The following is a 14,408-nucleotide window of genomic DNA, read 5'->3' on the forward strand; positions in this document are numbered from 1 at the left end:
CCCCAATGCAATTTCTTTCCTATGCCAGGACTATTTAAAACAATAATAGCCACATATAAGAACCACTAATACAATAATCTACTTCCTTTCCTTACTTGTTTATGAAATTACCAAGGAAAAGGGGAAAGGATCAGCAATTAGTTAATCAGTCCAAAATAAGGCAGTATGTTTAGGAGCTATGTGGTGGTGGCAAAGACGGCTGGCCAGTGGACATGAATGCCTTTGGAATCCCTAATTGATAGTATAAAGAGCAAAAAGAATGGCACAAATAGAACTGCATCTGGAAATCCCTTTTTAAATTATTTAATGAAAGATATTATAATAATCAAAATAGCTGACAGTAGAGAATGTACTGAATATTTCATAGCTAATAATGTATTTGATGGGTGAGTTTCAGAGTAACTAGGGAGACCAGGCAACCTCAAAGTTAAAATTACAAAGTAGGAACACTGGTGATTTCCTGGTCAGAGTGTCATTAAAGACCTAACATATTAACTTAATAATACTTTAAAAAATTACAAAATGTAACAGGCAAGTCAGCAAAAGTAAATGACCAATTTGAATGAAGCTGATTACTGAAAACACCCTCAGCAAACAGGCCTCTATGCGTGACCTTCTGAACCCCCTGTCCCGAGAAGAGCAGCACAGACTATACTAACAGCCTCTACAGGCCAAAGAGAAGAACAGGTAAATCGGACAGAACAGGAAGATGATATCTAGCACAACTGGAACAATCTAAAAACAAAGCAAAACAACAACTACCATGAGTTAAAACACAAAAACAAAACTCACAAATGATGTCCCTGACAAAATGGAAACAGCAATCAGTGATTTTATCCAAAAATATGTAGGTATATACAACACAGAAACGTTCATTCTCTAAGGCTGTGATCTCCAATGTGGTAGTCATTAGCCATATTTGAACACTTGAAATGTGTTAGTGTAAATCAGAAATCAAATTTTTTATTTGAGTCACTTATATTTAAATTTTTTTAATGTCATTTGCTTCAGTTACTGTAAAGCTTTTTAAAGTATGTCTGGAAGAGCCTGAGTACATGAATCTACTTGTTAGCTGCACATTCTATGAAATCTCAATACAGATTAAGTATTTTCAATCAAAATTAAATATTCAAATTGAAGTGTGCTAAGCAGTGTAAAGTGAAAATATATACCAAATTTTGATGTCTTAATAAAAAAGCCAAAGTGTAAAATGTCTCAATAATTAAAAAAATATGTGAACACATGTTCAAATATTTTTGATACATGAGATTAAGTAAAATATATTAAGATTAATTTTACCTGTTTTTTACTTTTTAAGTGTGGCTTTTAGAAAATTTTAAGTTATACATGTGGCTTGTGTGTTATGTATTGAACAGTGCTCTAAGACATCAACAACTTTAAAATGAATGTCATCTGTCTAAAACCTGAAATATATGTCAGTCAGGATTTGTAAGTAAAATACTTCCTTATCTCAAAATATTACTTCAGTCTACTCAGAGTTTGTGTATTTATACATTCCAAAGACATGTGTATCCTCTTCACACAGAAGATTGTTACAAATCATTAAACTATTCCTCTGAGTTACTACAAACTGGGTATGCTTAATGGTCATTCCACCATCCAGAGTAAGTAACCAAGTAACGAAAAGACACTAATTCAATGATGTCTTTTAATCTGGATTCTTGTACCAATATGTTAAGTAATGCTTTTGGTTCTAAAGAGCTGAACAACGATCTTTAGTAGAGCAAAGATCTTGATGAGAGTAATTACATAGGACAATTTTACGTTTATATGTACACACACATATATATATACACAGGCTTATAAATTTTCCATAGAAGAAAAACACTGTAATTGCCTGCCTTCACAGTGCTCTTCCAACCTTTTCCATACCATGGCATTTCAAAGAAAATTACATTTGAAAGACACTCAAGTTAACTTACGGCTGCTCCAGGGAGGGCATCAATGTCCGAAGACACGGGCTTACTGCACATCACCAGGAGGCCTGGGCTCAAAGGGCCTCGCAAAACACTGCAAAATATCTCTGACCCATACTTTGTTTTCATCTGACTTATATTTTATTCTTACTTATGCCTACAGTTGTGAAAATACAACCCCTCAACATTTTTAACAACAATATACGAAAAAGGCCACAAGATGGAGATATTACTCCATCAGAGTATTTATATTGATGTTTCTTTTCCCATGTACATTTCCCTCTCTCTGTATATGTCTTATTTCTCCTTCAGTGATATTCTCACTTACTGTCTCTATCCCTAACATTTATACTGGCTCCTCTGCCACTCCAGCCTTCACTAGCATTATTAGATAAATATAATGAGTACTTTTATGACCCTTATTTTAAATATTAACAGCAGGCAGATAATTAGAATAGTTTAAGCTCAATATTTTCCCACCTCTAAAATTAAATTAATTTTTATTTACGTATTTTTCTCCAATGGGTAAGAATTCTTTTAAAAATTTGCTACCCGCCAAGTAATAAGTACTCCAAAAGCCATTTACTGGAATACATTCTGCTACTTTGTAAGGCTACATATTTATTGGGTTGGGCAAAAAGTTCGTTTGGGTTTTAAGATCATACAGAAAAACCCAAGCGAACTTTTTAGTCAACCCAATACTTCATGTTGATACCCCTCCAAACTTCCCTGGAATTCTTCTTTGACAACAGTCCTCAAAACAGTTTATGAGCCTTACTGGAAATTTATTTTCAGATCTCTTTATCAATCTAAAGGGTACTTACCCCAGCTTGTTAACCCAACTTAGTCACCAAGTTTGGCTCCAAATGACTATTAGCCATAGGCAAAAGTCAAATTCATCTTAAAGATGCACTGTTAATGAAGACACTGCCAAATATGTTACAGGCTTTGAAAGCAATTCAAAATAAGTTTCAACAATGTTTTGGGAAGTGGCAGCACTGTTGAAAGCCTGTGAAGCTTTCCACAAAAACTGATTTCCAGATCTAATTAACTCTGAGTTAAACCTTATATACTTCCAAAGGTATAATACAAAAAGTCACACTAACTCTGTGGAACTACCGTAGAACTGCACAGCGTGACAATCATCTGAACATTATGACATACTTAAGTACAAGCAACAATTTCCAGTCGCCCTACATTATACATACATATAGTCACTTCCTTAAATCAAATTTATTCACCAGTGTTAACACAAAACACTACTCTAAGTCAGAGAAGAACCTAAACACTAATCTTGTATCTGTTAACTAAAAGTTGGGAGCTAAAAATAAGTGCTAATAAGTTTTAATTTTTTTTTTTCATTCCCAAAAAGTCAGAGGCTTCTTTGTAATTGGTCATGGGATAGCGTTCTTAACCTGATCCATTTTAATGGTATAAAGTCCTTAAGTATTGGCTAGAATATGAAGTATCTACCCTCCTTAGCAGGCATGTATATGAACCCTAGGATTTTTCTATGGTCTGTTTAGATGGTCCCAATAAACGACAACAAAAATTATTCTGGTTTCAACTCATTTTGACAACTGCTCACTACACATCACAGTGGGGTCTCAGGTAGAAAATTCTTGTGTTTTCTATAACCAGGAGTTGTATGTATTCCAGAATTTTTTTAACTAAAATTAAAAAATTACACCCTTTTAGAATTCTAGTGTTTGCCCTCAGCGGCATTATTTAGTACTGCTTCTTTTCCATTTTAATACTGCTGCTTATACCATGACGTCACTACAGATGGTGACTGCAGCCATGAAATTAAAAGATGCTTACTCCTTGGAAGGAAAGTTATGACAAACCTAGATAGCATATTCAAAAGCAGAGACATTACTTTGCCAACAAAGGTTCGTCTAGTCAAGGCTATGGTTTTTCCTGTGGTCATGTATGGATGTGAGAGTTGGACTGTGAAGAAGGCTGAGAGCCAAAGAATTGATGCTTTTGAACTGTGGTGTGGGAGAAAACTCTTGAGAGTCCCTTGGACTGCAAGGAGATGCAACCAGTCCATTCTGAAGGAGATCAGCCCTGGGTGTTCTTTGGAAGGAATGATGCTAAAGCTGAAACTCCAGTACTTTGGCCACCTCATGTGAAGAGTTGACTCATTGGAAAAGACTCTGATGCTGGGAGGGACTGGGGGCAGGAGGAGAAGGGGACGACAGAGGATGAGATGGCTGGATGGCATCACTGACTCGATGGATGTGAGTCTCAGTGAACTCCAGGAGTTCGTGATGGACGGGGAGGCCTGGCGTGCTGCGATTCGTGGGGTCGCAAAGAGTCGGACATGACTGAGCGACTGATCTGATCTGATCTGATACCATGACGTGTCCTTTATTTAATTCTTGATCTTAGACTCTTTTAATATTTAACTGAAATTCTATTAGCTGACTGTGTAGTTGCACATAACTTTATGCCCACTGCCTCACTGGCACTAAAATAGGAGTCTGCCTGATAATGAAGCACATTGTTTTATGTGTATAGTCTCTCTAAACAGAAATGCTGACTGCGGCATGCCCTTGCTTTTGCAACATGTCTGATTACATACAAGATTCCAGTTGCTGGATGTTGGTAATCAGAAATGTTAAGTGAATGAGTCCTAACCTTATTTAATATAGTATTGAGAATGAGACACAAATTTTAGATTAAATTTCTAATTAAATCCTACAGACACGATTACACAAAAATTTCAGTAAATATAAATTTACTGAATTTATATTTAAAAAAAAATTTAGCTCTTAAAATGGCATACTATGATGTTACTTAAAACATAATCATATTTTACATCCATTAGTGTAGGACCCATCTTTCACAAGGAAGTGTTTTGATGAAAAGAAAGAAAGGACTATGGATTCATTATAAAAGGGTATGGGGTCTTGCTTCACCCAATCAGAAGTCTCTTTCCACTTCAACTCCTTTACTTCCATCTCTGCACACCTCTATACAAGAAAAGCTTTGGAGGTGTTTTTAATTCTGGGTGAAATTAATTACTGTCATCATTGTTCAAATAGACCCAGTAAGGCCTGACTTAGAAAAAGATTCCCAAGACCATATAGTAGCAGTCTGCAGAGTACGTAGTTCATTGATAGAAAACATAGAGCTGAGACCAGGCTTAATACAGACACTAGGATTTTATCACCTGGTGTTACTTACAACTGCCACAGAAGTTCTCCTCTGGGCAATCAAGTATCTACCCTCACCTCTATCCCATCCTGCATATCATTCCCAACAATGAATAAAACATACAATGTTGCAATTCACATCACACCAATCAATGGGTAAGGTGGTGACTTTTATGAAAAGATTTTAGAATCTATCTCTATGAATAATAGCAATAAAGTGAAAAGAAAGAAGTGAAGTCACTCAGTCGTGTCCGGCTGTTTGCGACCCCGTGGACTGTAGCCCGCCAGGCTCCTCTGTCCATGGGATTCTCCAGGCAAGAATACTGGAGTGGGTTGCCATTTCCTTCTCCAGGGGATCTTCCCAACCCAGGGATCAAACCCCGGTCTCCTGTATTGCAGGCAGACGCTTTATCCTCTGAGCCACCAGGGAAGCCCCCTGTGTATCAGTCCCAACAATTAATAAAACATATGATGTTACAATTCACATCACACCAATCACTGGGTAAGGTGGTGACTTTTATGAAAAGATTTTAGAATCTATCTCTATGAATAATTGCAATAAAGGACAATTCCAATTTCCCTGTTCAGCTTAGGGTGTGTCTATGAATAATAAAAGACAAACTGGGACTTCCCTGGTAATCCAGTGGTTAAGATTTTAAGTTTCTAGGGCAGGAGGCCTGGGTTTCCCTCCTGCTCAGGGAACTAAGAGCCCACGTACTGAGTGATGTGGCTAAATAAAAGACAAACTATTCTAGGATTGTTCTCATAATTAGTGTAAAGGTGAGGGGAAAGAACTTCCTTGGTGGTCTAGTGCTTAGTAATCCTCCTGCCAGCGTAGGGGACATGGTCCCTGGTCTGGGAAGATCCGACATGCGGTGGTTGTTCAGTCCCTCAGTTGTGTCCGACTCTTTGCAACCCCTGAACTGCACCAAGCCAAGCTTCCCTGTCTTTCACCATCTCCCAGAGTTTGCTCAAACTCAAGTCCATTGAGTTGGTAATGCCATCCATCCATCTCGTCCTCTGTTGCCCCTTCACTTCCTGTTTTCAATCTTTTCCAGCATCAGGGTCTTTTCCAGTGAGTCAGCGCTTCACATCAGGTGGCCAAAATCCTGGAGCTTCAGCTGGAGAATTCCATGGACTGAATAGTCCATGGGGTCCCAAAGAGTACAATACAACTGAGCAACTTTCACTTTAGCATCCACTGAATACTGAGGGCTGATTTCCTTTAATATTGACTGGTTCGATCTCCTTTCTGTCCAAGGGACTCTCAAGAGTCTTCTCCAACACCACAGTTCAAAAGCATCAATTCTTCAGCGCTCAGATTTCTTTACAGTCCAACTCTCACATCCATACATGACCACTGGAAAAACCATAGCTTTGACTAAACAAACCTTTGTCGACAAAGTAATGTCTCTGCTGTTTAACACACTGTCTAGGTTTGTCATTGCTTTTCTTCCAAGGAGCATGCATCTTTTAATTTCATGGCTGCAGTCATCGTCCACAGTGATTTTGCAGTCCAAGAAAATAAAGTCTGTCACTGTTTGCTCTGTTTCCCCATCTATTTGCCCTGAAGTGACAGGACCAGATGCCATGATCTTCATTGTTTCAATGTTGAGTTTTAAGCCAGTTTCTTCACTCTTCTCTTTCATCTTCATCAAGAGGCTCTATAGTTCTTCACTTTCTGTCACAAGGGTGGTATCATCTGCATATCTGAGGTTATTGACATTTCTCCCGGCAATCTTGATTCCAGCTTGTGCATCACCAGTCCAGCATTTTAAGATGTACTCTGCATATAAGTTAAATAAGCAAGCTAACAATACACAGCCTTGATGTGCTCCTTTTCCAATTTGGAACCAGCCCATTGTTTCATATCTGGTTCGAACTGTTGCTTCTTGACCTGCATACAGGTTTCTCAGGAGGCAGGTAAGGTAGTCTGGTATTCCCATCTCTTTAAGAATTTTCCAGTTTGTTGTGATTCACACAGTCAAAGGCTTTAATCAATGAAGCAGATATTTTTCTGGAATTCTCTAGCTTTTTCTGTGATCCAATAGATGTTGGCAATTTGATCTCTGGTTCCTCTGCCTTTTCTAAATCCAGCTTGTACATCTGGAATTTCTTGGTTCACATACTGTTGAAGCCTGGCTTGAAGGATTTTGAGCATTACCTTGCTAGCATGTGAAGTGAGTGCAACTGCACAATAGTTTAAACATTCTTTGGCATTACTCTTTTTTGGGACTGGAATGAAAAGATCCCACATGCCTCAGAGCAATTAAGCCCATGAAACACAACTACTGAGCTCATGCTCTAGAATCCATGAGCCACAATTACTGAAGTCCATGCGCCTAGAGCCCATGCTCCACAATGAGAAGCCTGTGTACCACAACGAAGAGTAGTCCCCACTTGCGGCAACTAGAGAAAGCCCATGAGCAGCAGCAAAGACCCAGTGCAATCAAAAATAATTTAAAAATAATAAATCTTTTTTTAAAAAAAGAAAAGAATAGCATAAAAAGAAAAAAGAAACAATTAAACGAGGATTTCTGTTCGATCAGCTCTAGACTATGTGGCAAGAGTTTCCCAACAGACTTGCTTTTTCCCCATAAAGTATGTCCTGGCAATCTCCACTAAACAGTGTGTACATAAGAAAAACCAATTTTACAATAGTCCAATCTGAGGCAAATACGTATACAACTGCACAAATATTTATTCAGCTCTAACTCTAGACATGATATGCTTTACATCAGAAATATAAATGACTAGAAGTTTATCTACCATTCCAGATTTTGTATTATATCTTTCTCCAAATTAATAATTTTGGACTCTACAATGAAAATCAGAGAGTGATTATTACCTGACAGATTTCTAAGGGAACAGACTCACTAGAGACAGACTGAACTATATTCAACTAACACCACAAGATCAGTGGAATCTATCACAAGAATCACTGGAGAGAACTGATATAGTATGGGTTCACCACTCATTTATGAAAGAAATCTTCCTCTTTATTTCTACAAAGCATTGTACTGGGGTTTGAGAAGTCCCTTTTAATGACTCTGCACTTTTTTCCCACCCAAAAACCTGAACACACAGGTCAGGCAAATAGAGATCACACAGCACCTTTATTGATGAAAAGCTACTGGTGAATTGAGATTATATATGAGAGCCAAAGAGGCTTGCTAGCAATTTTTGCCCTTCCATCTCCATTCTAGGCGTTGAGACAGTACACTCAAGAGAAGTCTGGCCCAGATAATAACTTTCTTACTGGTCTAGGGCAGAGAAGAGAATGAGCCTCGTTACTTACAGCTTTGTAATTAGTTAGCTCTCCCTAATCAAAGGGCTTCCCTAGTGGTTCAGACCATAAAGAATCTGCCTGCAATGCAGGAGACCCGGGTTCAATCTCTGGGTTAGGAAGATCCCCTGGAGAAGAGAATGGCTAGCCACTCCAGTATTCTTGCCTGGAGAATTCCATGGACAGAGGAGTCTGGTGGGTACAGTCCATTGGGGTCACAAAGAGCAGGGCACAACTGAGTGACTGACACACCCCAATCAGAGGTAAGGCCATCACCCTCCAACAAGGTAACTCACTCATCCATGGAAAGATTAAAGAGATGGGTCAAGAGATCATCAGTGTTTCTTTAAGGAAGATGCTCCCCTTGGAGATATATATAGGATAAGTGCAATGTAACTGTCCCTCCCTAATACAGGCTGCTACTTTGTGCATTTACACATCTGTGTATCTGAAATACAGACTGGAAGAGCTTAAAAGATTAATTCTGAATAAAAACCTAAAGTCCAACATTCTGTAAACATATGTCACTTAATAGTTTTCCTCTTTTATTTTTTTTTCCCGTGGAGGTAGTTGAGCTATTTCAAAGTTTTCCTCTTTTAATCAGGTTTCAGTGTTCATCTGAATGTAAGGATGCAGTTACTTAAAAATTTATAAGAGAAAGAGACACATTTTCTAGTTCTATGAATAGAAATCTGTAATGATTGGGACCAAGTACTCTGATTTCATCAGAAAGTAAACACTGCAAAATTTAAGATAACTTAGCCTGTTAAAATTTCAATTCAAAGATTTTTTTTAATGACTATGGAGTACTTATTGTTGGCTAGAACCCTGTACAAAGTATAAAGAAAGTCATGGTCCCAAAGACAATGAAAAAAAAAAAATGCAGAATTGCCATTGACCCCACAAGAAATACAGGTGTCCAAGGAGTAGGAGCTGTTAGAGGAGATATAAATATTGTTTGGGATCTAGAATTTTAGTTACTAATGAAAGATATAAACACTTTTCCCCCTTACATTCCTCTAATCTTCTACCCTGTATCCTCTAAAAAGATGCAATATCCAAATACAAAAGCCTTGTGGACAATTAAAGTCATTCTAAAATATAGTGAGCTTCTGGCATGTCACCTATAAACATCCCTCCACTAAAAACTTCTGGAATCCCTTTGAAATCTTTTAGAACCAATTTGAAACCTAGGAATACATCGAAAGGAATTCCTTCGCTTTATGAGAGCAATAAAAGGTCATATATTAATAAATATAACCCATTCCATAAAAACTGTCAAGCAATTACTTTTTCAGTGAATTACTGTTTAATTTTAGTTACCATGTTTATATTTTTCTTTCAGTAAATATTTAAGTGTGTGCTATGAAGTAAATAAAGAAAATACCGTTTGTCCTAAAAATGAGGCAACTAACTTCACAAGGTCATAAGTGAGTAAATGGTTTGGTTCAAGTTCTTAAAAGACACTGATTATTCCAATTATAGATTTTAGGGAGTGATTGAGCAAGTTACTTCAGACCTGGTGGAAAAGAGGATAAAATGGACACCACATTCAGCCTCTAATCATCCCTGGTGTTTAGTTCGGGGTATGGAGATCACAAAAAGATTTTTCTATCAATTGTCCTTCTCTCCTTACCCCAAACAACACATCTACTGATCTCATCACACCACTGAAACAGCTTTAGAAGAGGTAGCTAATGACCTCCACGCTGTTCAACTCAACATCTAGAGCTCATCTTATTTGAGCTACCATCAGCATTTAACCCAGCTGATTGCTTTCTTCTCTTTAAAATACTTTCTCCACCTGAAAGAGAAAAAGACGATCTTTCCTTGGTTTGCCTCCAACTTCACTGCTGTTCCTTCTCCATTACCTTTGTTGGTTCCCCTCATGGTCCAACTCCCAGACCCCTCTTTTCTCTTTGTTTTACATTCACTCCCCTGGTGACACTAGTGGCAAAGAACCTGCCTGCCAATGCAGGAGACGATCCCTGCAGGGGTCAGGAAGATCCCCTGGAGAAGGAAATGGCAACCTGCTTCAGTATTTTTGCCTGGAGAATCCCATGGACAGAGGAGCCTGGCAGGCTACAGTCCATTGGGTCGCACAGTGTCGGACACAAACCGAAGAAACTTAGCACACACACCCCTGGTGAACTTACCTGGTTTTGTGACTTTAAATTACCTACGAAGTGCCAGGGACTCCCTAATTTATTAACTACAGGCCAAATCCTTCTTACAATTCCAGACTTGGGTACCCAACTGCCTACACACCACCTCAACCTGAAAGTTTATTAGATGCCTCAAATTTAGCATGACCAAAACTCAATTACTGATTTTTTCCCCCAAACCATACCTACTTCTAGTCCCAGATTCTCCATCTCCATAAGCGACAAGTGCAATTAGACAAAATATTTATTGACTTTCTGAGGTTTAGAAAAAGCTTTCCAATTATCTTCAACTTATCAACCCCCGCACCTTACATGCAAACAATCAGCAAAATCCTGTCAACTCTATGTTCAAATTATATCTGGAATCTGACCACTTTGCACCACACAGGTTCAGTATATTTTACACAATTATCCAATAATTAACATACATATAATTTCCAACTCAATGATCACCTTGAAATTTAAGTCAAATCATGTACCTCTTCTGTTCAAACCCCCACTCCATCCCCAAGTTACTTATAATAGCCAAAGTCCTTATAATAACATTTGAAGCCCTAGAAGATTGTTCCCTGACCAGCCATGACTCTAATATCATCTACTGCTGTCCTCACCATATACCCTGCTCCAATACTAAGCAAGCTCCAAGAGCTCTGCATTTAACTGGTTGCCTTCCTTGAATGAATTTATCCACATGGCTCACTCCCTTACTTCCTTCTGAGGCCTTTTCTGAGCATCTGACACTTAGATTTACTTGTTTGGTTGTTTACTATCTGTTTCCCCCTACCAAAACGTGAGTTTTATTTGAGTTCAGGGGTTTTATTTTATATACTGGCCAATTCCCAGTGCTTAAAATTTAGTAGACATGAACTAAATCTCTGTTGAATGAATGACGACCAAACTGATTAAATGCGGTCACCACTTCTGAGTACCCTACCTACTTAGCTCTGGTTCTTCATGTCTGGCTAGTCAAGAGAGATTGGCTGTCTCTGGCCTGAAAATTACACATTATGGACCTAAGACAGGCTGCATTTGTCTCTACCAAATTTTTGGTCTCCTGAAAGTCTTCCAAGAAAATTAGGAGTCAATGTAAAGAACCTGTTCCAATCAGGTTCTTTGCTTAGGTAATACAAAGTTTCTTCTCCATTATTTTCAATTTCAAAACAATTGGGTAGAGAAACACAGATGAAAACAATTTTCTGGATCCTTCTACTCAATTCTACCTCTACATGGAATCTTCTCAATTATTTATGCTTATTTTCCCATCTTTACAAATTTAACTGCATGAGTTTATAAATGAAAATTCTGAGAGACTTCACATGCAAGCCAGATCACATAATCTAAAATTCGAACCACTGCTACTAAGTTTCTGTATCCTCTTAAAGGGGCTCTTAAAAGGTTTCCTTGAGTAACTAGAAAATATCTTTCAAAATCTTTGGATAGGTTTTGCATAAGACTCTAGCTACAGAATGTAATCAATTTTGGTAAATTCTAATAAAAATATTCTCAGTATTAAAGGCATTCTTAAGAGTCTTCAGAGTTATATTTCACTAATGATTCTTACACATATTGCATCACTATTTACTTTGAAATAAGGTACACTTTGTCTCTAGCAGTAAGTGGCACCAGATTAAAATAATGAATACAAACAACACAAAATTGTTTGCATGTAAGAATTTTAAGTGTGCAATGTTTACACTACTTCATAGCTCTTACAAAATTGAAATTCGTTAAAGTCAGGGTGCCGCAGCAACAGCATTTTTATATTCATTTATATTGAATTGAAAAGTAAATTTCCATTTGGTGTTAAGCTGAACAGTTCACACACATCTATGATAACGTGTTGGGGCGAAATGTACATTTCACCTCTGGTCACGGCAAGTGTGCCCCGAATAACAGTTGTGGGTAAACATTAATACCTTTTTGCCCCCTAACTATTCAAAGCATTTTTATGAAGGGCTCAATCAGAAGGTCTCAAATTCTTTCACCGCATAATCGTTAAACCAGTGAAATGGCATCTTCTCAGTAGGAGTCATTCAGCACTCCCAGAGAGAAAGCAATCAGAAAAAAAAACAAGTCGAGCTGAAGAAGGAAAGAAAACGAAACGAAAAGAAAAAGAAAACGATCCTGTGCTACTGGCTGAGCTCCTCTTCCTGGAGCACCCCAAGTGCTTCTACTGCCCCAGCACTTCATGGCTCCTTCCCCGACTCCCCGAACAACACGGTAGAGGCTTCAAGTTCCTGCAGATTTCTAAACGGGGCTACAACTGCCTAATCCAACAGGCTAAACACATTACAAAGTACAGCGCGAGAAAAACTTCTGCAACCCAGACGGCAACCAAGAGGCATTCCTACCTTTCCGGAAAGACAGGAAAGGAGGCTCTTAAAAGGATAAGGGTAACTGGGAAGGTGAAAATTTAGAGGGAGACACGACTACCTTTCCACAATCAGAGAGGCAGGAAGAGAAAGGGTTTAAGAGTACAAGATCTACCCCCACCACTCCTCCTTCCTGCAGCACAGCAGGCTGCAAGGATCTCCCCCAGAATGGCAGAGGAAAGAGAAGGGATCCCCACCCCAGGCTGGTGGCACCGTCCAGCCTGTCACAGAGACCGGAACTTGAGAAGGGGAGCCGGGCGGTGAGGGACTGGGGAAGGCAGGCCATTCCCTTTGAAGCAGGTTAGGAGAAGACCGTGGTCAATCGGACAGAGGACGGCAGCCGAGCCCAGGACGACCAAGTCTTGCCCCGCGAGCCCGGCTCCCTCGGAGAAAACCGGGTCAGAGCCGGCCCCACCCCCTCCTTTCCGCCCCGACCCGCACGTTTCTGCCCGGGAGATGCAGCCTTCGAGCGAGCGGGCGGCCCCACTTACCTGCTGCACCCCGAGGAACTGGTAGAAGTTGAGCTGCACCTCCTCCACCAAGTCAAATAACTCCAGGTCTCCGCTCTCCCAGCCGTGCGCCGGCCCCGCGGCCGCCAGCAGCAGGAGCAGCAGCAGCGGCGGCGGGAACAGCACGAGTCCCGGCCGGCGGCGCGGAGGAAGCCGGGCCGGCCGGGAGCAAGGCGCTGTCATCGCTCCGGGCTCGGTGAGGTCAGCCGCCGCGCAGAGCCGCCGGCCGAGACCCGGGGACGTGGCGAGCAGCGCGGACTGTGGGAACACTGCTTGTCAGTCAGAAGCACGGGCAGCCGCCCCGGACTCTCCCGCCCAGCGGCCGGTCTTGGACAGAAGGCAGAGGCGGCGGAAGTCGGCGGACGCTTCGTCCAGTGAGAGCGCGGACGGAGCCGCGGGCGGCCCTACCCTCCGCAGACCCTCACCCTTTACCCAGGCCTACAAACAGCTGGCGAGCCAGAGCCGGGCGCTTAGGTAGCGCGGCGAGGGGTGGGGGAGAGGCTTCCCCCACCTCAGCCTATCCCAGGCCTCGCTTCCGGTGACATCACGTCTCCTAGCAACCGCGGGAGAGGAGGCGGGGCCGGAAGTAGGGTAGCCGGAGCCCCAGACCTGGGCCTCAGCAAACTGCTTCTTAGTCACTGACTTGCTTCGCGGAGCCATACGGATATTGGTACAGATTAAGAGACGTGGACAGTTACAGACATTGCGCATCTATCTGGAACGTCCCAAGTATCCGTGAAACAGCTACCTTCTTATCCTCCCCCAGATATTGAAAACTAAAAGCATATTTGAAAACTGAATTTTTGATTACAGCCTCTGTTTCATACATTTCATTATTCCATCCCCCCAAAATACAGGAGGAATAGAACGCAGGACTTGAAAGGGGGAAATCTAGTGAGCAGTCTGAAGTTTCCTTTTAAGAGAGGTGAAGAAGAAATAAAATTTGAACCAAGACAAAAAGTATACTTCTAATAATGA

The 14,408-nt window shown here is 40.4% G+C and overlaps 1 protein-coding gene across 1 annotated transcript in view; it reads right to left on the reverse strand.

Annotated features, from left to right (window-relative positions):
• DNAJC1 (DnaJ heat shock protein family (Hsp40) member C1) overlaps positions 1 to 14,188 on the reverse strand; it is a 186,139-nt gene extending 171,951 nt beyond the window's left edge. The window contains exon 1 of the mRNA XM_061435976.1: positions 13,413 to 14,188. Coding sequence (XP_061291960.1) covers positions 13,413 to 13,613 — 201 coding nt within the window. The 5' untranslated portion in view covers positions 13,614 to 14,188. The remainder of the gene's footprint in view (positions 1 to 13,412) is intronic.
• Between the last annotated feature and the right edge of the window lie 220 nt (positions 14,189 to 14,408).

The sequence above is a fragment of the Bos javanicus genome, chromosome 13 (assembly GCF_032452875.1).
Source record: "Bos javanicus breed banteng chromosome 13, ARS-OSU_banteng_1.0, whole genome shotgun sequence".
In the NCBI taxonomy this organism is placed as follows: Eukaryota; Metazoa; Chordata; class Mammalia; order Artiodactyla; family Bovidae; genus Bos; species Bos javanicus.